Source organism: Cervus elaphus, chromosome 8, assembly GCF_910594005.1.
Source record: "Cervus elaphus chromosome 8, mCerEla1.1, whole genome shotgun sequence".
Taxonomy (NCBI): Eukaryota; Metazoa; Chordata; class Mammalia; order Artiodactyla; family Cervidae; genus Cervus; species Cervus elaphus.
Window position 1 is genome coordinate 18,053,411 of NC_057822.1, and position 25,346 is coordinate 18,078,756.

A 25,346-nucleotide genomic window follows, 5' to 3' on the forward strand; every position below is an offset into this window, starting at 1 on the left:
TATATATATTTTGTTCACTTGTTTAATTATTTACAGTGGGAAGGCAAGTCAGGTTCCAGATACTCCATCACTGTAGAAGTTCCTAGTAATTATTTAGATTCATTTCATCTGAAGTAAAATGCTTGTAAAGGATGAAGGAGTTATGGTTAAAGCACCTGTTCCAGTGCCTGGCACATAGTAGCCTGAAATTTTATAATACTGGATATTATGACTATAATAATTTTCATTGATATCATTCAGTGGAGGCTCTATTAACCCAGGAATTTACTGACAGCAGTGACTTTTGATTTCTTACCTTTCTCATTTTAATTTATCCAAGGGAAGCATACAGAATTAAACAGTACACTTGTAAATTTGCATAAATACTACCAAAAGTGATACCTACTATACAGATTGCCTCTTACAAAGTAGTAGATTGAAAAGCAATTGGAAAAGATTTAAAGCTCAGACTGATTTCTAGCCTTAGTCAAGTAAAAATTTCATTTCATATTCTCTTTGCAAATGTTACTCAAGCACAATGATGATTTAAAAGTAATTGATTTTCCCCACTCAAATAAAAAACGTAAGCAACTCAAGAAAAAAGTAATCTGGCTCAAGCCAGCAAAAGCATCAAGATTTATTAAGTAAACTATGAGTGGAGAAAGATGATATAATGTACTGAAGACTCTTCTACTAAAATAAGCTAGAATGCATATTGCTTGGAGATCGAATGGTGAGGTGTTGAAATGTACATAAAAATATAATACTCCTAATACAAAGAAACATAAATGAAACCCAATTTACTCCCTATGTGCCCAGTTGCTCAGTCATGTCCGACTCTTTGTGGCCCCATGGACTGTAGCCCACCAGGCTCCTCTGCCCGTGGAATTTTCCAGGCAAGAATACTGGTGCAGGGTGCCATGCCCTCCTCCAGGGCATCTTCCCAACCCAGGGATCTAACCCATGTCTCTTGTGTCAATTCTTAACCACTAGCACCACCTGGGAAGCCCATTATTTGTAATAAGTCTTCACATACTTTACATAAAACTAATAACAAAGTGCATTATTACTCTGAAGCAAAGAGAGCAGTCATCTTTGAATTTCTCCTGATTGAAATTTTCCTTGAGTGGCTCCATCACCAGAATCACCACATATTCCTCCCCCAAGCATGCAACACTATGAAGACCTCAACTGTAGCCAATTAAGGGATAACAATTCAAGTAGAAATGTTGGCATGTTCTTCTGTAAAATAGGCCAGTGGAGTAAATCTAAAGATATTGTTGAACTGTGAACTGCTCTGAGATTCTTCCCAAGTACCTGTGCTGTGGAAATAGCTGCTGGCTATTTGGGCTCCTGACTGACATGGAGCTTTATCGTAAACTAATGTCACTGAACCCCAAGTGTAGCTCTAAGAACACGGTGGTGATGAAAACCAGATTGAGATAGATTTGGGACTCTCTCTGGGTCCTGGTTCTTTGGTTCCTGGGTCTTAGAGAGTAGATAAATGTCTATAGAATAAGTTAATCCTATTTTCCCCTGCCATTCTCTATTCCTACCAAGTCCTTCCAAATTAGTGAGTGTCAAGAAGAGATAAATCTGAGGATCTTGGACTTTTCTCAACTATTTTACAGCCACTTGGGGCTCCAAGAGCCAAAACATGCATTAGGGCTGCTCTGGACCTGATCTTGGCATTTATCTCCTCAGGAAAGCTCTGGATCTGAGCAGGACTGGACTGACAGTTCTAGGACTGCCCAGAACTTAGGGAATTAGAAAGGTTTGACACTGATGTTAAACTTCTGGAGCAAGTGGGGCTTTTGAGTTTTGCTAGGCTAGCAACCCAATCCAGTGTTCTCTCATGGAGAATCCCACAGACAGAGGGGCCTGGTGGGTTACAGACCATGGGGTCGTAAAGAGTTGGACAGGACTGATCGACTAACACTTTCACTTTCAGGCTGTGGAAGTAGGGAGAAGTCAGGTCATTTCTGTAGCTATTGCTGCAAAGGTGGCAAAACATCTTATTTCAGAATTTGCAGTATTCAGATAGCCAGGGAAAGAAAGCTATTGTTTAGTAAATACCTCAATCAAGCTTGTCTTGCTAAATGGATGGAAAGCAGTACTGATTGTATATTTGCAGGGCCTTTGATTTCATCCTTTTATTGTTTCTCAGCACGTTCTTGTTTATATGTCTCTTCAACTAGTCTATACCATGTAATGCCATTTGTAATAGTTTAGTCTATGTGCTTTTCCAGTCGGAGTGATTGCCCCATTAATAGCAAGACAACCTTTGAAATAGGTTAGTAAGAGGCAATCAATTTCATGTCTTTCCTATTGACATAAATGACTGTATTTATTGCAGGAAACAAATTCACTTAGACACTGCTGAATTATAATCAACCTAGTAGGACCTGGACGTAGTAAATGTTTCATTTGACAGATTTTACTTTAAAAATAGATGCCAGGTGTGAAAAAAGTGTGAAATGAAACAGACACAAACTATTTTTGGTTTGAGATTTTGCCTCTAAAATGGTCTGTGAGCGACACATGGTGGTTTGATAAATGCAAGGTAAACCTATGGCAGATATAAAAGCACTTTAACACTAATTAAATAAGCCTGGAAGCAATTACCCAAATGCATACTGAGACATTGCCTTTGAAGATTGACAAAATATTTGATTTTGCTCCTTTGCTTTAGTTATGACGGTAGCAGTGCTCAGAGTTTTGTTTTTTTTTTTTAAATATCATGTTTTTCATTTATCTCAGCAAATGGAGGTATATTTAGGTAGCTTGGGATTGACATGTACACACTGCTATGTTTAAAATGAATAACCAACAGGAGCCTACTATATATATAGCACAAGGAATTCTGTTCAATGTTATGTGTCAGCCTGGATGGGAGGGGAGTTTGGGAAAGAATGGATGTATGTATATGTATGGGTGAGTCCCTTTGCTATCCACCTGAAACTGTCACAACATTGTTAATCGGCTATACTTCAATATAAAATAAAACATTTTTTGAGAAAAGATAGCAAGAGGTTTCTACAAAAAAAGCTTGGTTTTTCTCATTTTCAAACTTTTAAGTAACTGCCTCAATTTGAAGTATCCTGTATTCAGTTTTGATGTCACCTCTTTTAGAGGTGTACTTATTTAGTGTTGACTCATAGTCTGGCTTTAAATCACACAGAGACAGCTTCGTATTGGTAACTTCTAATAACAAGGTATTGCTTGTAAGTTGGCCTTTCGACCACAGTGGCATCAGCCCACGTTCTGGTTTGTTAGTTTAAACCAGGCTTTCTCTGAGGGGGGCAAGGATGCCCCCAGGTGTTGGGAGTAGCAACGAGACGAGCCCCAGGTCACGGTTTCGTTATGGGTGGACCCAAGCAGTGGTGAGCTCCCCTCGGGCGCTGTCCCCAGGGAAAATGGGTTAAAGCCTGGGCTCCCCCGAGAGATCACAGCTTTCTTTCCTTAGGTGGGCTTGATGCTCTCCCTGAAGCAGATCCCGGGGTTTGGAAAGGAGATTGCATTTGTATTACTGACTCAGGCTAGGCATGCAGCTGCACCCTAGAACTATCCAGAAAATGTCAGATGACATGCACAGTCAAACACTTGGCTCCAAAAAAAAAATCATAAACTAAGTTTTTTAGCTTTCCGGAGCTTCAGAAAAACAAATGAGAAGATTCAGCTGATTCCATCTAAAACAAAATGATTTCTTTAATAAAATCAGGAGCCCAGGTTGGTTTCTCCAATAAACCACGAAAGGATTACTCAGACATGGGAAATCAGCTTCAGATCACGGATTTGATAGATTAGAGACTCTTTTTACCGGCACGATTTCTTTTCTTTTTTAAGTTTTACTGGAGTAAAGGATGTCTTGTCTGGAATTCTGGGAGACTTCTGCCCTTTATGCAAACAGCCGGTTGGGCAGCAATGCAGGCGAGCATGTGTGCACAGTCATCTCAGTCGTGTCCAACTCTGTGCGGCACTATGAACCGTAGCCCACCAGGCTCTTCTGTCCATGGGATTCTCCAGCAAAAATACTGGAGTGGGTTGCCCTGCCCTCCTCCAGGGGATCTTCCCAAACCAGGGATCAAACCCACATCTCATATCTCCTGCATTGGCAGGCGGATTCTTTACCACTAGCGCCCCTTGGAAAGTCCATGGAGAGCATGAGCCTAGCCAAAGATCTTTGCTGATCTCACCAGAGAAGTGACGGGGGTCAGAGCCACTGGGGCAGCTAGCTGGCTCACTGCTGCTTTGCTTTATCTCCTTAGGGGAAGAGTGCGACATCGACATCAATGAATGTGACAGTAACCCCTGCCATCACGCCGGCACCTGCCTGGACCAGCCCAATGGTTACACCTGCCACTGCCCACATGGCTGGGTAGGCGCAAACTGTGAAATCCGTGAGTATTCCTGCAGCTCTGCCCCTGTGGTTTTCCGTTCCATTTTCATTCAATGAGCAGAAGAGGCTGACTGTGTCCAGCCAGCCCCACGTCACTCTTAGCAGAGCCAGTGAGGCCCAGAGCGTTACCCTGAGCCCCCTGTGCCTCCCAGGTCCCGGTTGAATATTTTTGCTCACTGCTTTCTGCTGCTCCCCCTCCTTTCTGAGCCTGAACCCAGCCTTCCCACCGGCATGAGAATGCGCCGATGTCATCCCGAGTTCACAGCTGCAAGACAGCCAAAAATGTGCTTAGCAGAGAAGCATTAGAATCTGATCCAAAAAGAGAATCTTTGTGTTGAAAGCATAAATTAAACACACACACACACACACACACAGAGAATGTAAATTCACTTCGCATTTGTGTCTTCAAGTGTATTAGGTTCCATCAGTTGCCCGGAGAGAAGTCCAGGGAGGATGGGCATCACACAAAACCTGAAAAACATTTTGAGCTGCTTAGAGCGAGGTGTTCTCTACAGATGGACTCACGGAAGTTCAACAGTGTCAGAATCAGGACTGTGTATGTTAATAAAAAAGTCAGGTAGCTACTAGGATGGAGGTGAAAATGAGAACTGCACTGGAATTGGGTTGTTGTTTTGTCAATCGCTAAAAACTCAACTTTGAATGGTGTTTTTCTTCTCATTTAAATTAAGCAGGGCAGTTGAGTTTTCATGTTTCTCCGGGGCCTTCTTGCCTCTTCTTCATCAGGCAGAGACTCTGCTTTGTGAGTTTGGAAAGAGGCAGCTATGTAGACCTGTTTGTCAGTCTCCCTCGCGGGCTGGCCTGCCTGCTACCGCTTCTCCTCCAGGTTGCAGTGTTTCAAGAACAGACCCCTCACTGCTGGTCCAGCACGGGCTTGTGTGCTAATTCTTTGTGTCTGAAGTGGGGTGTGGTCAGCATCCGGAAACCTTTTTATCCACAAATATGGACCATATGCTTCAGCATCAACTTGACGGGTAAAAGTATTTGCATTCCTATCTACTCATTCTTTGTCTCTCATCTTGGCTCGGGGCTTGACAGAGGAAGAAATGAATTCTTTTTAGGACTCCCCCCTCAATCTTTTCAAATACTCATCATCAATCTTTTAGAATACCCATATACAGAATGGTCTTAGGGATCCTTGGTCACAGTAGGTGAGAAACTTTCTGTTGTTGAAGAAAGGGAAGGAGAGATTCCAGTGGTACAAATGCTAAGGGCTATGATTCAATGAAGGATATTAAGACTAAAGTAGGTCAGGGATGATTAAGTCCTGTCTGGTGAGATCTACTGAAGGAAAGGACCCCACATTTGGGCCAACAGGCCCATGGTTCTTGCCCTGGCGGTGGCACTTCTTGTGTTAGTTGTGCTGAGCCTCAGAGTACTTATTCAGTACTGATAAGTACATAAGTACTTATTTAGAGTACTTATGAAAGTGGGGCCCATTTTCATTCTAAAATTTGGTAATTCTGTGAAATGACAAATTTCATGCCACATGGCAGATCTATGTATAATTTAAAATTTCTAGTTGTGAAAATAAATATATAGGAGAGGCGAGTATGGATAAGAACTCAGAAACACAAAGGATGCCCTTGAGAAGTTTTGAAGTATAATCATATCATTATTTTTTAAAAAATCTAAATTTTACTTCTTTCTGGTGATGATATTATAGGCAAAAGATAAACATGGATGGAATAATCAGGATGAAAGTTGATCTCATGTTCTAGTGACATCATATTCTAGCTCTGTGACCTGCACAAATAATTATATCTCACCCTCATCTTTCTCACTTGTAAAATGGTGATAGAAAAGTTGCTGGGAGGATTAAGATTAAGGATCCTTTGTGCAGATCTCTGCTCTGCAGCAGTAGACACTAAACAGATGCTAATTGCCTTTTCTCTTTCTTTCTATGCTGCTGTAGCTCTTATACCTTGAGCCAGCTGGTGAGGACTTGCCTTTGACAATCATGTTTTTAGAGGATATATGCCCAGGGCAGAGGCCACTCTGAGTGTGTGGATGTGTTGGGCACATCCCAGTACACACTGGCTTCCCTGTTCTCCCAGAATAGCACTTTCCATTCAATGATCTCACTTGCACCTCTCCATTCAGTCAAAGGTGTTAAAAATAAATGTTATCACAGATAAGGCTCTGTCGGGTCCCAGTGTGGGTTGCTTCCATCCATGACCTGACTGTAAGAAGGGAGAATGAATGTGTAAGATTCGTGATGACACACAGGTGGAGCTGGTGACCAGTGCCAAGATAAATGGACCTGAATCAAAAGAACAGATCTAAGGGCCAGGAATGAAAGGAAAGTTTGGGCCACGAGTAGGCAGAGATGATATGAGTTCTGTAGTCCTCTGTGAGCCATGGGACCCATGGTCTCTGAGTTTCTTTCTAACCTGGAATATCTGTGATTTTCTGAATTGGCTGGAAACCAGGAGGAGGGTGCCTGCAAGATACAAGGTCAGGTTGGTAAATCTCAACAGGAATGCTCAGAAGGAGAACAATGGTTCTGTTAGAGTTACAGACAGTCCTGCTGATTGAGAATCAGCCAGTTCTATACACTGAGTCAATCCTAAAGGAAATCAACCCTGAATATTCATTGGAAGGACTGATGCTAAAGCTGAAGTTCCAATACTTTGGCCACTTGATGCAAAGATCCAACTCATTGGAAAAGACCCTGATTCTGGGAAAGGTTGAAGGCAAAAGGAGAAGGCAGCAGAGGAGGAGATGGTTGGACAGTATCACCAACTCAATGGAAATGAATTTGAGTAAACTCCAGGAGATAGTGAAGAACAGAGAAGCCTGGAGTGCTGCAGTCCATGGGGTTGCAAAGAGTTGGACACGACTTAGTGACTGAACAACAACAACAACGTATATTGAGCAGTTGAATCTATTGTTAAGCCACTGAATTAATAACATTCTGCGGTTGAGAAGTAGCGGAACAGGTTATCTTGGATGCATGCTTTCAGTGAATAATCCAGGGCCTCCTATTGTCAGGTGTCAAGCATTGTTGTTGGTGTTCAGTCATGCATAGTGCCCAGAATATAAAGGTTAATGAAGCAGCCCTTGTCTTCAGGATCTCATTATCCAAGGGTCGATCCTCATATGTGATGGCAGTTGCTGTATAAGACTTCGCTTAGGCAGCTCCAGGAGCCCAGGCAAGGAGCAAGGTTGGCTGTCTGGGGCTTCCTCTTCCCCGAATGCATGGAATTTAATAATGGTTGAAGAAACCCATCAAACAGTGAGCTGAGTAGTCTTTATTGTACAAATAGATTCAGTTCTTTGGTTTTTGTATAAACTAGGATTCTTAAAAAAAAAAAAACCTGATTTAGGATTAACATATATACACTACAATATATAGACTCCCCTAGTAGCTGAAGAATCTACCTGCCAGTGGAGGAGATGTGGGTTCAATCCCTGGGTTTTGAAGATCCCCCAGCAAAGGAAATGACAATCCCCTCCAGTATTCTTGCCTGGGAAATCCCATGGACAGAGGAGCCTGTTCACGGTCTGTACACTTAGAACTAGCGCAACATTGAAAATCAACCATACTTCAATAAGAAGTCAAAATAAAATGAATTAATCTTCCTCCCCATCAATACACCCCCTCACTTCACTCCCCAAAGGTAACAAGTGTTACCCACTTATTATGGATTCTTTCAGATGATTTTAGTCACTATATAAATCCCATTTTATGGTAGCTCAGATGGTAAAGAGTATGCCTGAAATGCAGAAGACCTGGGTTCGATCCCTGGGTCAGAAAGTTCCCCTGGAGAAGGAAGTGACAACCCACTCCAGTCTTCTTGCCTGGAGAATTCCATGGACAGGGGAGCCTGGTGGGCTACAGTCCATTGGGTTGCAGAGAGTCAGACAGGACTGAGCAACTAACACTTTCACTTTCATACACACTGTCCAGCATCTTGCATTTATCCTTAATATATCTTGAATGCTTACCCATGTTGACTTAGTACAGATCTTCCTCAATTTTTAACATCACACAATGTTTCAATTTCTTAAATAAGACCCCTGTTGATCGACAAATAACTTATTTTCAGGTTTTTGGTATTAAAAAGAATAGTAGAGTGAAAATTCTTATGTATGCATTTACTTGTATGAGAATATCAGAATATCAGTAGGAGAAATTCTCAAAAATGGAATAGTCAAATGAAGGGGTCCTCGAATTTTTCACGAGCATTTATTTATAAATTGACTCTTTGCAAATAAAACTTCTCCTCTTGGCAGCAATGGTGTTGGGGTCTGAGGTTGATTTGCAAATCCCACTTAATCCATAATTACTTTATTAAATACTCTGAACACCACTGACCTCTGGGGAGCAATTGTGGCTAGATGTGGTTTGCAACCATCACCATCATCTTTCTTCAGAACTCTTTTCATCATGCAAAACAGTAACTGCCCATACTTCCTCCCCCAGCCCCTGGCAGTCAACTAGCTACCTTCCTTCTTGTTTTCTTCCTTTCTCCCTTTTTTAGTTCCTTCCTTCCTTCCTTCTGTCACCCATCCCCCACTCCAGCCTCTAGTAACTACCATTCCACTGTGGGTTTTTTTTTTCCTTTATGTTGCGCATGTAACTGACATCATACAGTATTTATCTTTCCGTGTCTAGTTTGTTTCACTCAGCAGAATGTCCTCCAGTTCATCTTCATGGTTTTAAATGTCAGGGGCATCTTTTCAAAGATGCAAATCTGAACCCTCAGACCCTCCTTCCCACCACTGTTTCCACACCAAGCTGCTATTAAAGTACATTAACGACTAAAGACCAAAGGCCATGCTATAGCCTGTTGGAAGCTGTAGGACTGCCCCTGCACTAAGGGGAGCTGCCCCCACCCTCACTCGGCCACTCTCCGGCTCGCTACCCGGGGGCAAGCAGCCACCCTGTCCCCGTTCCATCCCCTCACTCTGCTCGCCACACCTCCCAGGTCTTTGCCTGGGTCAGCCTTCCCTTCTCTCCCTCCATCCCCGGCTAATATGTGCTCCCCCTTAGAGCCCTGCTTGCTGTGGACCCCATCATGAAAGCTCTCCTCATTCCCCAGTTAGATGGCACAGCTTTTGTCTCCTCCCGAGGCACTGTCGCCTTGGTCTCTCAGGGCTTAGCATGCTTGCACTTCCACATCTCTGAAAAGACTAGGGGACCCATGTGCACACTGTTCTCTAAGTTTTCCCTTGCTCCTTATCCCAGACATCCAGTGTGAGGCTTAGGACATAGTACATGATGTTGTTGTTCAGTCTTTTAGTTGTGTCCGACTCTTTGTGACTCTATGGATTGCATCATGCCAGGCTTTCCTGTCCTTCACCGTCTCCCGGAGTTTGCTCAAACTCATGACCATTGAGTCAGTGATGCTGTTTAACTATCTCATTGTCTGCCTGCCCCGTCTCCTCTTGCCCTCAATCTTTCCCAGCATCAGGGTCTCTTCCAATGAGCTGGCTCTTTGCATTAGGTGGCTAAAGTATGGGAGCTTCAGCCTCAGTTCATACACAGTACATAGTAGTTGCTTACTGATACTTCTTCAGTAATGGGATCACTATGAGGGATTCAAGCGCTGCCTTCTGTTCCCTCCCCTCCTGCCTCTTCTGAAGGTTAACAAGGGTGTTCACTTTTCCCAGTCTCATTGACTGCTTTGGTTGTCAAGCTAACTTTTAGCTACAGAAAACATAAATTTGAAATCCCTCCTCACAGTTATTCTAGGCAATAGATGGTTCCAAAATTCTCTAGCTATCTAAGTGATATCTACCTAAAACACAATTTTACTCGCTTTCAAACTTTTTTAAAGTATGATTGGGGCATAGAGTTGGATTATTGTAATGTTGAATGCTTTGCCTTGGGAAGTAACCGAGATCATTCTGTTTATTTTGAGATTGTACCCAAATACTGCTTTTCGGACTCTTTTGTTGACTATGAGGGCTACAGCATTTCTTCCAAGGGATTCTTGCCCACAGTAATAGATATAATGGTCATCTGAATTAAATTCACCCATTCCAGTCCATTTTAGTTCATTGTTTTCCTAAGATGTAGATGTTCACTCTTGCCATCTCCTTCTTGTGATTAGTAGCTCAGTCGTGTCTGACTCTTTGTTACCCCATGGACTGCAGCCTACTATGCTCCTCTGTTTGTGGGATTCTCCAGGCCAGAATACTGGAGTGGGCTGCTGTTTCCTTCTCCAGGGCATCTCCTTCTTGACCACATACAATTCACCTTGATTCATGGACCTCACATTCCCGGTTCCCATGCAGTATTGTTCTTTGCAATGTCGGACTTTAATTTCACCACCAGATGCATCCACAATTGAGCATTGTTTCCATTTTGGCCCAGCCTCTTCATTCCTTCTGGAGCTATTAGTAATTGCCCTCCCCTCTTCCCCAGTAGCATATTGGACACCTTCCAACCTGGGGGGCTCATCTTCTGGTGTCATATCTTTTTGCCTTTTCATACTGTTCATGGAGTTCTTGCGGCAGGAATACTGGAGTGGTTTACCATTCCCTCCTCCAGTGGACCACGTTTTGTTAGAGCTCTTCACTGTGGCCCATCCGTCTTGAGTGACCCTGCATGGCATGGCTCATAGCTTCATTGAGTTAGACAAGCCTCTTCGCCATGACAAGGCTGTGATCCATGAAGGGGTTTTAAATACAGAGGTGGACAAATTAAATAATCTGACTAGATTCACCCAGGTAAGTGAAAGAAACACAGATACAGGAGATGTATTTTAGAATTAAATTTACCAATCAATCAAGGTCTCTTTTTGGTGGAGGAGAGATGGTCAGTGGGTCAGCATGGTGGCTGACTGTGTTTTTACCTTGAGCAGAGGCTATGAGTCCAGCCCCAATGTAGCTCCTATTTTAGGACCCATTGAAATCTTAAAGGCGACAGCACTTGAGAAAATAACAAACCTCAAGCAAATTGAGTTTGTGCTGAAATGCAGATGCTCCCTGAGACCCAGGAGTGTGACATTTTCCCTGAATAGCTTGTGTGTGCGTTCCTGGTCATGTACCTGCCCGGGCTGGTGAGGTCATGCCGTCCAGTGTGTTCTGGTGCATGGATCTTCCCTGATCTCTGCAGTAGCCGACACAGTAAATGATTCCTGCCGCTGGACTCCTGGGATGTGGCGCAGCGATCTGGGAGTGGCAGCTGCAGCCACCTGCTGCTGATATATCCTCTGCCTCGCAGACCAAATGTTGGATTTATTCAGATCCAGCCTGGCTACCAACCGATTACTGTGCAAAGCAGCCATATTCACTTATCAGACAAGTTTCAGATGACAGTTTAAGGTGGAAAGAGCAAGGAGAAAGGGCAGAGGGGGAGAAACAGAGGTTTCAGGAGAAATCTGGAGAAGTTTTTTTCGAAAGTCTAAACAGCTTGGAATTCAGAGTTTGGGGAAATAGAACAGATGGTCAGAAATACAAACGGTTTAGACAGCTCATCAGGCCTGGGGCAGTGAGCCCAGCACATAACCTAGCACAGTTGTTTGTTTTTCTGCGAGAGTGGCCCTGTGCAATTGTGCACTGGCTGTGTGTATGCCGTCAGTGTGATGTGAAAGCTATTTTCATGAAGGTGTGCATCAAGAATTCCTGTGGCAGCCATAGCAATCAGATCTGAGCACTCCACCAAGCTGGAGTAGAAACAGTATTGGATGCCCTTGTGATGATGCTCAGTGAGTGTTATAGCACACTCCATGAGCCCTGGACTCCAGCCTACAACTGAATTTTTCAGAGAATGTTGAAATACTTGGAAATCAAGTGAGTCATGTTCCTTTTCAGCCAGAACGATGACTTTTCTCTCTCCATGTGCACCAGGTATTGCCAAATGAAACGGCTGCCAGTCGGGCTCGAGTCTTGGTTTCACAAAACACCTCCTCTCTTCCATTGCGAGCACTTATTCGCAGTGATTTATGTCCTTTTCTGTCTGCCTGTGTGTGAGTTGGCTCACACAGCATGGTGAATGCACGAACGGGCAGTCTTCTTGCTCCACGGGCTGTGTGAGCTTGGGGCAGGCAGACTCAAATGGCAAAACCAGTCTTCAAGGGCTGTGGTGAAAAACTCAGGAGCCAGACAGTCTGGACACAAACTCAGAAGTCACTTCATTCGCCCCAGTCTTCTCAAGCTCTCAGGAACCATGCAGGCTCAGGGCATGGGTCAGTTTCCCATTAGGCTTCTTGGAAAATGGTCTGCACACTCGGATCCTTGTTTGGCTGTTTACTTGCGCTCTTCTGAAGGTTGTAACTTTTCAAGGGAAAGAATAGCTGATTCTGAGACTCCAGTGTCCCTGAAGATGTCCCTGGGATGAGAGTATGAGGATTCAGAGGTCACAAATACTTTCACCTAAAAGAGAACAGTGGAAAGAGGCCTGAGGATTTCACAAGAAGTAAAGTGTAAAGTGAAGTCACTCACTTGTGTCCGACTCTTTGCGACCCCATGGACTGTAGCCTGACAGGCTCCTCTGTCCATGGGATTTTCCAAGCAAGAATACTCAGGGGGTTGCCATTCACAGGAAGACAGACCTATTTTCACCCATACCTTGAATCTGATTTCCAGGCACCCAGAGTCCTAATGTGGAAGTGATGGCCTGGAGAAGGTGATGGTGGAGGTGGTAGAGTGGGTCAAGTAGAGAAGACAACCCCTTTCCCATGGAAGTTTAGCTTCTGTTTGGTCTTAACCTAGCCCTTTTTCACCTTCGTGACTTCCTTTCAAATCCTGATCACGGTATCTGTATCATTCCATTTGTTTGCAGGTCTGTAAACAGGACATAATTTGACACTGTTGACCTGTACCAGACACAGAGACTATGTCCCATCCATCTACTTTTTTCTTACCTGTCCAGGTTGGTGTTTTTTGAGTGGGCACAGGGCAGTGCTCAGTAATCTTCAGCTCAGAATGTGCCCTGAGGACACCATCCTCCTCCTCTGTACCCTTCCTTTGTCCGCCACCACCGGGACCACCACCACCCATCACGTGCCCAGCAGTGGACTTTTTCTTCTTTACATGTTTTCTAACTTGTGCTCCCAACATGTCCATAGGGGGTATATGTTATAATTGTTGTCTTATAAATGAAGAAACTGACGCTCAGGGAGGTCAAGCCGGTGTTGCAGGTGGGGACTTTTCCTGGTGGTCCAGTGGTTAAGAATCCACATGCCAATGCTGGAGACATGGGTTCAATCCCTAGTCTGCAAAGATCCCACGTGCCTCAGAGCAATTAATAAGCATGTGAGCCACAACTACCCAGCTGCAGCTCTAGGGCCTGCATGTCACAACTATTGAAGCGTGCACACCCTGGAACCCATGCTCTGCAGCAAGAGAAGCCACTGTAATGAAAAGCCCTCCAATGAGAAGCCCTCACAAGGCAACTAGAGAGTAGTCCCCATTCATTGCAACTAGAGAAAGCCCACATCCAGCAATAAAGACCCAGTGCAACCAAAAATAATAAATAAGTAAAAATTTTCAAAAATACTACAACTGCAATGAAAGCAAGGTTAGTGTGATCCCAAAGCTCACACGCCGTCCACTAGTTATGCAAGAAGATAATCTTATGGGTGTTTTCTTCAAATGACTTATCACTTATTTTTTATTATAAAGAGACTATATTCTTTTTTTAAAAAAGCTGAAGAAGACTGAGGCATATAAAGAAGGTAAAAATCACATGTAATCATGCTTTTCAGAGATCACTGTTGTTAGCACCCTGCTGTGTGAGGCAGAGGCTAAGAAGTTGGACCTGGAGTTACAGTCAACACTCTCACCCAGGAAGTGGTGTCAGTTTCTAAGCTTTGTCTATAGAAATGGGGAGAAAGAATGATATATTTTCTGGTGGTTATGCTGATCAAATGAGATGTTTTCAAAAAGCTTAGTGTAGTAAGAAAATAACATAGGTTTATCATTATCATTGCTTCATCCTGAGCTTTTCAGTATATAGATAGACGTTGGAAGCTCATCTGAAACTTCTTGGTCACTCAGATGGTAAAGCATTTGCCTATAATGCGGGAGACTTTGGTTCAATCCCTGGGTCGGGAAGATCTCCTGGAGAAGGAAATGGCAACCCACTCCAGTATTCTTGCCTGGAAAATCCCATGGACAGAGGAGCCTGGTAGGCTACAGTCCATGGGGTTGCAGAGAGTTGGACACAACTGAGCGACTTCACTTTTGGAAGCTCATATGTGATTGTAGTATACCAGTAGGTTCTGTTTGGTAATCTTTTTTTATCCTTTTGCTACTTGATGAGTAGCTCTCCCTCTCACCAGGGCTTCTCAGATGGCTCAGCAGTAAAGAATCCATCTGCAGTGCAGGAGACGTGGGTTTGATCCCTGGGTCAGGAAGATCCCTTGGAGAAGGCAATGGCAACCCTCTCCCATATTTTTGCCTGGGAAATCCCCTGGACAAAGGAGGCAGATGGGCTACAGTCCATGGGGTCACAAAGAGTGAGATACGACTGAGGGACTAAACAACAACAGCAGTAAAATCATCTCACTAAGAGCTGAATATTTCGGTTGTTTCCTATTTTTCCATGTTTATGAATTGTGTTTATGAATTGTGTTGGTGGGGTGGAGAGAGAATGTGGGGTTGAGGAACTCTAGCTATATCTGTAATATCTTTTTAAATTTTTTATTTTTTTTTAAATTATGAAAGTATGATAACATTTACAGGAAAGTTGGAAAATACAGGACAGGGTTATATATAGTTCCACTATATATTACAATTATTTTTTTAAGTAGATAAATTAAGATTTTTAGTTGGAGTTTCAATATCAAACTCTCAAAATTAATAGAATGACTATACAGAGAAGTAGAAGAACATAGTAGGCCTGCAAAGCACTGTGAACCAATTCAACCTAATTAAGATTTATACAGTCTTCACACAACGGTAGGATACAAATTCTATTCAGGTTCCCATAGACTGTAAACTGTGTGTGTATGAAGTCAACTTCAGTCGTGTCCGACTCTCTGCAACCCTATGGGCTGTACCCTGCCAGGCTCCTCTGTCCATGGGATTCTCCAGGCAAGGATACTGGAGTGGGTTGCCATTTCCTCTTCCAGGCGATCTTTCCAACCCAGAGATCAAACCTGGGTCTATTACATCTCCTCCATTGGCAGGCAGGTTCTTTACCACTAGCACCACCTGGGAAGCCCTAGACTATAAACTAGAAGACACTAAAGCATTCCCAGGGATAACACAAGGTGCAGAAATGTCATGGTCTAAAGGTATTGAAATCATCTAGAGTCTCTCATCACTGTGGAATTATGTTAGAAATCAGTATCAAAAGATATTTGAAAATAACCCACATATTTTTAAGTTCAGTGTGATGTAGAGATCTTCTACTTAGCCATTGAAAGCCTCAATAAAGTTAGACTGAAAAAAAGCACAGAGGGTGATTGCAGAGAAGAAAGCATTTAAATGAAAAATTAGTATCAAAATGAGAAATCAATATTAAAGATGCTTTAAGTAGAATCCCATGTATTTGTAAATTAAATGTCCACTTTTAAATGTTGGGTGTATCTAAGAAGTCATCACAAGGAAAATTAGAAAATATTTGTAATAGAGTAAAAATGAAAAGAGAATTTACCAGAATTTGTTGCATGCAGCTGAAGTTGCTCAGTGGAATTAAATGCAACATGGAGTCTTGAATAAGAGATGAAAACAAATAATGGACACTAGCATAAATTTTGTGAAATTTGAACAAAATATATATATTAGTTAATAATACTGTATCATTTGTTAATTTCCTGTTTTTTTTAACAGCATGGTATTTTTTTTTATATACTCAGAATTGGATTAGAAGTTTCAAGCCTCATTCAAAAATTTTTTTAAATCACTAAGATAATAATATTTTTAGAGTTTCAGCAGTTACACTAGATTTTATTGGTAACATTTCATTTCTTTTTAAAAAAACATAAACATTTAAAGCAAAGAAGGTAAAATATGTACATATATTAACATTGAGCAGGGAATACATCTTGGTCTGTGCTTATTTCCTGAACTTATTTTCTAGATGTGTGATAGTTGATGATCTGACATTTGAAAACTGTGCTTCTGAGATGAACATCTTTGTACATGGGGCTTTTATACATTTTTAAGACCATTTTCTCAGCAAAAATTCTGAAAACTGGAATTTCTGTGTCAAAGGATACTCTATGTTGTCCACACACAGGGGTTGTGTGTCAGTTCACACAGTCCCTATTTCTGCACCCTTGTCTACTGTGGTTATCAAAATTTAAAAATAATATTTGGGAACTGATATAGAACTTGCATAGTTAAAAAAAATTATGAAGCCAAGCAGTTGGCGAATTCCTTTTTATATTCTTTACCCATTTTTCTATGGCATGTTCCTGGTTTTGCTTAAGGATTTGTAAGAGGTCTTTATATATTAAGGATATTAATATATATCCTGTAGCCTGCCAGGCTCCTCTGTCCATGGGGTTTCCCAGGCAAGAATACTGGAGTGGGTTGCCATCTGGATTATCCATAGAAAATAATCCTTTGCAGTTTGGACAGCTCTTATATTTTATGTTCCTGGTGTGAGGACGGGGAAGTCTTTCCCCTTCAAAAGGACCCAGCTGATACCCAGACATTTGCTTGTTCTCACCTTCAGACCTCCAGTGGAAGTCCGGGCACATGGCAGAGAGTCTAACCAACATGCCTCGGCACTCTCTCTACATCATCATCGGCGCCCTCTGCGTCGCCTTCATCCTGATGCTTATCATCTTGATTGTGGGGATTTGCCGCATCAGCCGCATTGAGTACCAGGGCTCTGCCCGGCCGGCTTACGAGGAGTTCTACAACTGCCGCAGCATCGACAGTGAGTTCAGCAATGCCATCGCCTCCATCCGGCATGCCAGGTGAGTGGCGGGAGGCAGCAAGCTGGGAACCAGGGTTATATTATGCCCAGGACGTCACATCTGCACGGGGGATGTCAAAGAAAAAGCTAGATTCAAGGTAGTATTGGGGGACCAGATAATTAGACTGCTTTATAAACAAACCCCTTTAATTTGCTGCTAACTTTCTGTTTTCATTGAATACATTCATTTGTTTAATTTGTGTTTATCTCTGCTATAAACACTTGACTCTTCGTCACCGTGTATGAAACAGGTTTTGATGCTTTCTTTTTAAAATGTGTTTAGCTGTGTTGTTCTTCAAGCAGGGTGACTATAAATGATCACATCTGATTTAGTTAAATAAAGTCACGCAGCAGTCATTCTGTTGTTAGAGTTCATATTGTATAAAATAGTGTCTTCTCCTGGGGGAAAGATTCCTGGAGAGACAGGAGTTAGTGTGGTATAGAAATAGCCTGAGTCAGGGTGTCAGACATCTGACATTAAACCCAACTGCTCCATTACTTGATTATAGTTTAGGTAGATGATTCAGCCTTCCACAAATATAGTTCCTTCAACTGTAGGAAGGGAGAACTACCTCCTTAAAGAGTTATGGCAATCAAATTATAAATAGTAAAGGATTGTATAAACAGATAATGCCACATTTACTTCTCCAGTGTATTACAACATGGGAAAAAAATCAACTAATCTAATTTTGTTGATTTTGGTCAGGAATATTTACTATCAAAATGATAGTGATATTGAATGTTAAAAACACCATCTTTTCCTTTAATTGGTAGAACAACCTAAAGCACCTGAATCAGAAAGTCAATGTGCTATAGCAAAAAGAGGGCTGAGTTCGATGCCTTAAGATTGGACCTCCAGGGATCTATTACCTGTTTTGTCTTTGTTGGGATGTTGTGACCGATATTGTTCGAGGAACAAGCAGATCCAAATTCTGTCTGAATGGAACAGAAGTTCAGAGGGTCAGAAGGTTCAGTTCAGTGCAGTTCAGTCGCTCAGTCGTGTCCGACTCTTTGCGACCCCATGGACTACAGAACGCCGGGCCTCTCTGTCCATCACCAACTCCTGGAGTCAGAAAGTTAGCCTTCTTCAAAAGGAAACCTCCAAACCCAGGGCTCAGGTCTTAGGATGAGTACAATGGAAACAAAACCCAGAACCTGGGTTCCGGGGAAAGAGCTGGTGGAAGAGAGAAGTTGGGGGACTTAGAGCATCTGTTCCAAAGCCAAAGGCAACTTCTTTGTAGGAGCAGCACTATCCCCATTTCTGTAACTTTGATAGAGAAAGGAGGATTCAATCCTCCTCCACAGCAGGCTCCACAGATCAGCCTTTGTCATGGACCCCATTTTAGAATCAACTCAGCAACACAGCTTCCGGGAAACCCTGAGGTGAATCCCTGCAAATCTCTTCTTGTTTAGTTAATCTTCCTCTTGCACAAAGGGCAATGGGATTTATTACTGTATGTCCAGTGGGTCCTGGCATGTGGTAGACCTCACTAAAATGTAAGGTCTGAAATGAATGGATTATTCTTGATGAGGGGTTGGCACAGGATGTCTTGATCTGTCTGAAATAGATTCTTCCCAGGGCACCAGCTTAGTCAGTGGTACCAGCCTGCAGGAGTATTTGGAGTATCTTGAAATTGTTGGGTGAGATGTAAAAAGAAGAGGCTATGGATACTGTGCTCAGTTGCTCGGTCTTATCCAACTCTTTGTGGCCCTATGGACTGTAGTCTGCCAGGCTCCTCTGTCCTTGGAATTTTCCAGGCAAGAATACTGGAGTGGGTAGCCATTTCGTCTCCAGGGGATCCTCCTGACCCAGGGATTGAATGCACATCTCTTGTGTCTCCTGTGTTGGCAGGTGTGTTCTTTACCACCTGGGAAGTCCTAAAAGAAGAGACTAGAAAAAATCTTTTGTGACTCAGAATTCTTCCCAGAAGGGTTTAGTTCACCCAGAAAGAACAGAATCCATGCTTCTATATGGGGATGTATTGGGAGACCCAAGGAAATCAGATTCCCTCCCCGACCCCTCCCCTGAAAGGAATCTCTGGCTAAGGTCCTTTTGCATCCAAGAGGAAGAGTATTCTATCTCAGCCCTGGAATAAGTTAAGATAGATTCTTCTGGGCTTCCTGCTTGTGCAGCCCACTGGGAAGATATTTAACTGAATACTCTTGGAAGGAAAGGAGAAACGTGAAAGCATTTACAAACCTGGTTCTTATGTGGTACTGATTTTTATCAAAAATATTTACTGCAGAATTCCTCACCAACAAGCTCCTGGATGAACCGGTGCTGCAGATCAAATCTTTGATGTTATTACAATGTCTTCCCACATATATTTGAGAACATTCTCGTCCAAACATTTATTTAGCTATGGCCTGGAGTTCTCCAGAGGCTCTGGTTCCCCAGAGGCTCTACCTGGGTCTCTGGCAGGTTGGCCCTTTTGCTCCCTTTTCCTGGAAACCCTGGAAAGGCACTGACGAAAATAGAGGCCTTTTGGTATTCTGCACTTCCTAGTTTTGAGCAACAGCCTATAGCTAATGTGTCTATTTCATGGCCTGTCTCCCTGCCACTATGCTGGAGGTGACACTGGCTCGGAATGACTGCAGCTCAGCAGCTGGGCAGGACGAACTCTGACTGGGTCATTGGTGACGTTCCCCTTTCCCCCAGGAAGTGTCTGGTGATTCTGACCTCAGCAGTCAGTCTGTTGGTGCCGATGATGGGGTGAGAAGCCATGCCCCCCTACTCCACCTTGCCCTAAGACTCATCTGCTCCTCAGCTGCTTTGCTTATGCTCAGGCTGGAAAGACATGCAGGAGGGAAGTCATGACTCTCCAAGTTCTGTATCTGAGGTCACACTCGGAGGCTGACCACCGATTATAGGATGCAAAGCAGAGAGCTGGGAAAGGACAAAGTTGCTCTTTCTCAAAGAGCATCTCCAAATGTGGGCCTTTTTTTTTTTTTTTTAATATTTATTGGGCTGCGTGCATGCTAAGTCACTTCAGTCATGTCTGACTCATTGCGACCCTTTGAACTGTAGTGCACCAGGCTCCTCTGTCCATGGGATTCTCCAGGCAAGAATACTGGAGTGGTTTCCATGCCCTCCTTCAGGGGATCTTCCCAACCCAGGGATCAAACCAGTGTCTCTTACATCTCCTGCACTGGCAAGCAGGTTCTTTACCACTAGCGCCACCTGGGAAGCCCCATTTGGCTGTACTGGGTCTTAATTGTGACATGTGACATCTTTAGTTGGGACACAAAGGATCTAGTTCCCTAACCAGGGATTGAACCCGTGCCCCCTGCATTGGGAGCTCAGAGTCCTTGCACTGGATGGCCAGAGAAGTCCCTCGATGTGACCTTTTTAAAGCCTACATCCACCTGCTCTTCTCCAAGGTGCTGACTAGCTATTGATTTCCAGGTGAATATGAACTAGAAGAATGTACATCCTTTGACTCCTTCGACACTGCTTTTAGTGTCTTTTGTTTCTTTAGTAAAATAAGGTACACAGGACTGGTCACCAACTGTGATGTTTGAGTGTCAGTTACCTTCATACCACACTGCACAACTGCTGTTAGTGCTTCTACAATGGTAACATGGCCAGACACAGTGCTAGGTCCTCGGGAGAGAGGACCGTGGGTGATCCTTATAGTCTTCATCAATGGCCTGTAAAACATCTTAGACTTTGTGGGCCATTTAGTCTCTGTGACCAACTCTGCCTTTGTTCTGTGAAAGCACCAGAGGCATTATGAATGGGCACAACTGTGTTCCAATAAAACTTTATTTTAAAAAATAAGCAGCAGGCTATTACTGGCTTGCAGACTATAGTTTGCTAAGCCTAGGCCTACACTGTAATTTTCTTTGGCTTCTACCTTTTAAAATTTTTTTTTAATAATTAACATGTCTCTTTAGGATAAGGAAAAACAGTGCATCGTTCTTAAAAAAGAACAGTTGCATGAAAACTCCTGCCATAACATAGGCAAGCTCTGACATTGGTTTAATGTCTGACAGTTTAAAATGGAATTCCTATAGGCGTTAGCTGATTTCTTAACATCCACCCAGTTCTGAGACACAAAGGAAATATGCCAAGCTGTTAGCATGGGAAATTCAAGTAGGAATGCACATTTGTTTGGCATTCGCCACTGTGATAGGTGTGGGAGATGGGAGGAGAGTCCTATTTCTCTTTACTGTGTTTTATAAGCCATCTTAGCCCCCATATGGTGGACACTGTGCTTTGGGTGGAGGCCTCAGCGTCTCATCTAAGGAATTAGGAGGCTTCTCAGCAGCTCACTAGGTCACAGTGCAAGGAATCCAGTTCCAGTGGTGCTGGGGCATTAGTCGTACTTTAACCAGGTTACCCTTGTACCAGCATTATATTTCGTGACCCCATTAGCACTGATGCACACAGCCGAGCTTCCCATGTAGACCCAAAGCAGTGCCTCCTTGTCCTTCAGTTGACGTGGCCTGTCTGCAAGGATGCATGGCAGCTCTTAACTGCCTTCATGCTCAGTGGGTCCGGAACACTCAACCTCAACCCTGTCTTGTCAGTATCCAGCTCCATGACAATAATTTAAGGTCACAGCCCTTTGAACTATAGCTTGTGGATGAATTGCTTAACATGGAGGCATTGAACTTTCTAGATTTGGAGGAAACAGATTAATTCTTCAAACTGGAATCACGTAAAAAACAAAAATGGATATTATAAACCTATATTCAACCTATTAAGTTGCTCAGATGTTTCCTCTTGGCCAATCAGTTGATTCATAGGCAGTGTATAATTCACTGACCCTCTTGCTGGAGTCCCAGCAGGAAACCGTCCCATGGCTGCCATGTTTGGATACAGTGAGCTTTACACTGGGATTTCCTGATTTTCAAAATTAATTAGATTAATATCATTAGTGGTATATTGTTACCGATATAATGAGCTATTTTATGAGAAATATCTTGTCAAAATGCTTGCTCCATAAAGTAGCCTCTGAAATGTTCAGACTTGAGAGAAAGTGTTAAGAGCCAATTGGCTTTGACATTGTTGCTCCTTTCCTGTTCTCAGATTGTGCAGACCTCAGTCAATTTAGATAAACACATCTCAGGCTGGAATCCAACCCACACTTATGCCCACACAACTCCAGACCTTCAGTGAGGCTAACCTTTTAGGCATGATATTCTTGAAGCCTTTTTAATATTGCCTCCAAGAGCTGTGGTTTCTTAGTGGCAAAATGCTTTAACTCTTTTTTAAAAAATATTTATTTTATATTTATTTATTTATTTGGCTGTGTTGTGTCTTCCTTGTGGCACACGGGATCTTCATTGTGGCATGCAAACTCTTAGAGGCAGCGTGTGGGATCTAGTTCCCCAGCCAGGGATTGAACCCACATTGGGAGCGTGGAATCTTAGCCACTGGACCACCAAGGAAGTCCCCATTTCTCTATTTTTGTACGATGCCCGGTGCCCATCTAGCATGCTTGTGCCTTTGCTCTCCTAAAGGTCAGTAAGTCTTGAGTGAACTGGAATTACAAGATGGATGAGTGTTTAAAAATAAACGATCATATGAAGAATGCAATGTTTTCTCACTTCCCACTTGATTCTACTTCTCATCTCTGTACGTGAGAAGACAGATTTTCCAAGATATAAAAAGAACAGACAGGAAAGGTGGAGAGATGGGTTTAAAGCCATGGTAAACAAGTCTCAAGAAATCCTTGGGGGCCCATCCTGGCAATCCTCTTAAAATTTGAGATTCCTTTAAAATTTCTTTTTTAATAGACTTCATTGGACTTGAAACGGTTAAAAAAAAATGCTGTTTATAAAAGAGAGGAGGGTTGGTGGGCTAGTGGGGAAAATTGTTTAAATCCCATTGCCCTCCAGGGGCCTTTATGGAAGGTGAGGTCCTGAATGGGGAGAGACCACCCAGAAGTTGAATTGACTTGATTTTAATAATCACCATTTTCAACACTGGTTTAGAGGGAGGTCCTGAAATTGGATTTTGACACTCTTGGGCTTCTGCACATCGGACCTGCCATCAAGGGGTGTTTGATACACACAAATCTGTTGGGACAATAGCTTTGTGCTCAAAGAAACAATGGCCTGTGTGTCCTTGGGGATTGGGGAGTGATAGGTGGGTGGGATGGGATGGGGGGCCCACACAGATCCTGGACCAACACCTCATTATTGAAAATCATTTCCTCCCTCTCCCTTTCTCCTGGTCTTGGGACCTCAGGCTGCCTCTGAGCCCTCATCAGCCCTCCTGCAAGTCCCAGGGAACAGTCTGCACTGTCAGGAAAGCCCACCCAGCCATTCCACATTCCAGGCATCAGAGTGGATGTGAAATAAACTCACCTCTCGAAGCCGCTCTGGGTCTGAGAAGAAAAAGACCAATCGATACACGTTTTCTCAAAACCTATTGAAGAGCCCTCACGCCTGACTGCTTTCCCAAGATTTAACCTACAAGCTTCAATATTAATTTGGACTCTACCTTGTGTGAAATCCATTTTTTGCCTCCCACGCCAAAGGCTAATGTTTATACTCAGTATTAAGATCAGGAAGACTTAAATGTCTGTACTTGCTAGAGAGGATATCTTAGAGTGTTTTATAGTTCCATTTGATTCTTGAATGTAAGTTATTGCCACCATTTACCTTCAATAGGACTTGAGAAGCCATTATTTCTCTAACCAGAGTCCTCTCTCTGTGCAATTTCAGGTTTGGAAAGAAATCCCGACCTGCCATGTATGACGTGACCCCCATCGCCTATGAGGATTACAGCCCTGATGACAAGCCCTTGGTCACACTGATTAAAACAAAAGATTTGTAATCTTTTTGGGGGATTATTTTTCCAAAAGATGGGCTACTACATTCATTTAAATATTTTTAAGAAAAGGAAAAGCTTAAGAAATTTAAGATGTTAGCTGCTCAAAAGTTTTCGGTAGACTATTTAAGAACTAATTTTCTGCAGCTTTTAGTTTGAAAAAAATATTTTAAAAACGGAATTTGTGAAATCCTTAGACTACGTTTTCATGTACTTTCTGCTCTGTAAACGGTAGGCTTTGACTAGTGTGTGTACCTTCCACAGTAGATATTCTCATGAACCAGATTGATTTCAGCAGTGGTTACAGAGTAAGTCTAATCAAGGACAAGTTTGTATTTGACGTGTGAGTGCTGACTTTTTGAGTAGAGTTAGGAAACACATGTAGTATGAACTATAATACAGTATACTCATTAACTTAAAAAGAAGTCTGAAATGTTCTGTGAAAAAGAAACTAGTTAAATGTACTATTCCTAACCCGAATGAAATTGGCCTTTGCCTTATTCTGTGCATGGGTAAGTAACTTATTTCTGCACTGTTTCGTTGAACCTTGCGGAAACTGGAAACATTCTCTTGAGTTTGTTTTTTTTCCTGTCGTTTTCGTAACAGTCATCAAGCTAGGCCTTGAAAACATACATGATGACAGGGTCTAGTGAGGCAAATTGCGATCGAATTGAATCTGTATTTTCCTCTACCAGTCAAGGTTTTTGTATTGTGAGTAAATTAAATTTATGTTGGAGTTGTTCCTTGCTAAGAGGTAGTAAGTGTAAGAGCATACCAATTCCTTCAGTAGTGAGAATATCTCATAGTGAACCTTTATTTATATCCAGGACATTTTTGTGGCTGTATTTGATTGATATGTGCTTCTTCTGATTCTTGCTAATTTCAAAGAATATTGAATAAATGTTATCAAGTCAAGGATGCACTTGTCTCTCTCTCTGGTTTTTAAAACTATAGAAAATGTTTGGATTTGATATGGTAAAGAATCCACCTGGAATACAGGAGGCCCCGGGTTCAGTCCCTGGGTCAGGAAGATCCCCTGGAGAAGGGAATGGCAACCCACCCCAGTATTCTTGCCTGGAGAACTCCATGGACAGAGGAGCCTGGCTGGCTATAGTTTATAGCGTCGCAAAGAGTCGGATACGACTGAGCAACTAATACATATACATCAAACAAAAAAAATCTTACTTTTTAGATTTCTTTTTTTTTTTTTTTTTTTACATTTTAAATAGTCCAAGGAGTACAGTTTTGTGGCTGCTGGAGTCATTCCTGGTTCCTTTCAGGAGCCCTTCTGACTTCCTAACTGTCAGTGAACCATCCCTACTGTCTTATGAGGTGAA

The 25,346-nt window shown here is 42.6% G+C and overlaps 1 protein-coding gene across 1 annotated transcript in view; it reads left to right on the forward strand.

Annotated features, from left to right (window-relative positions):
* The window catches only part of DNER (delta/notch like EGF repeat containing), a 378,088-nt gene extending 353,161 nt beyond the window's left edge, over positions 1–24,927 (forward strand). Inside the window, exons 11-13 of the mRNA XM_043909786.1 lie at positions 4,248–4,379; positions 16,980–17,226; positions 23,904–24,927. Of these exons, the coding sequence (XP_043765721.1) occupies positions 4,248–4,379; positions 16,980–17,226; positions 23,904–24,015 (491 nt within the window). The 3' untranslated portion in view covers positions 24,016–24,927. The remainder of the gene's footprint in view (positions 1–4,247; positions 4,380–16,979; positions 17,227–23,903) is intronic.
* Positions 24,928–25,346: the final 419 nt, after the last annotated feature.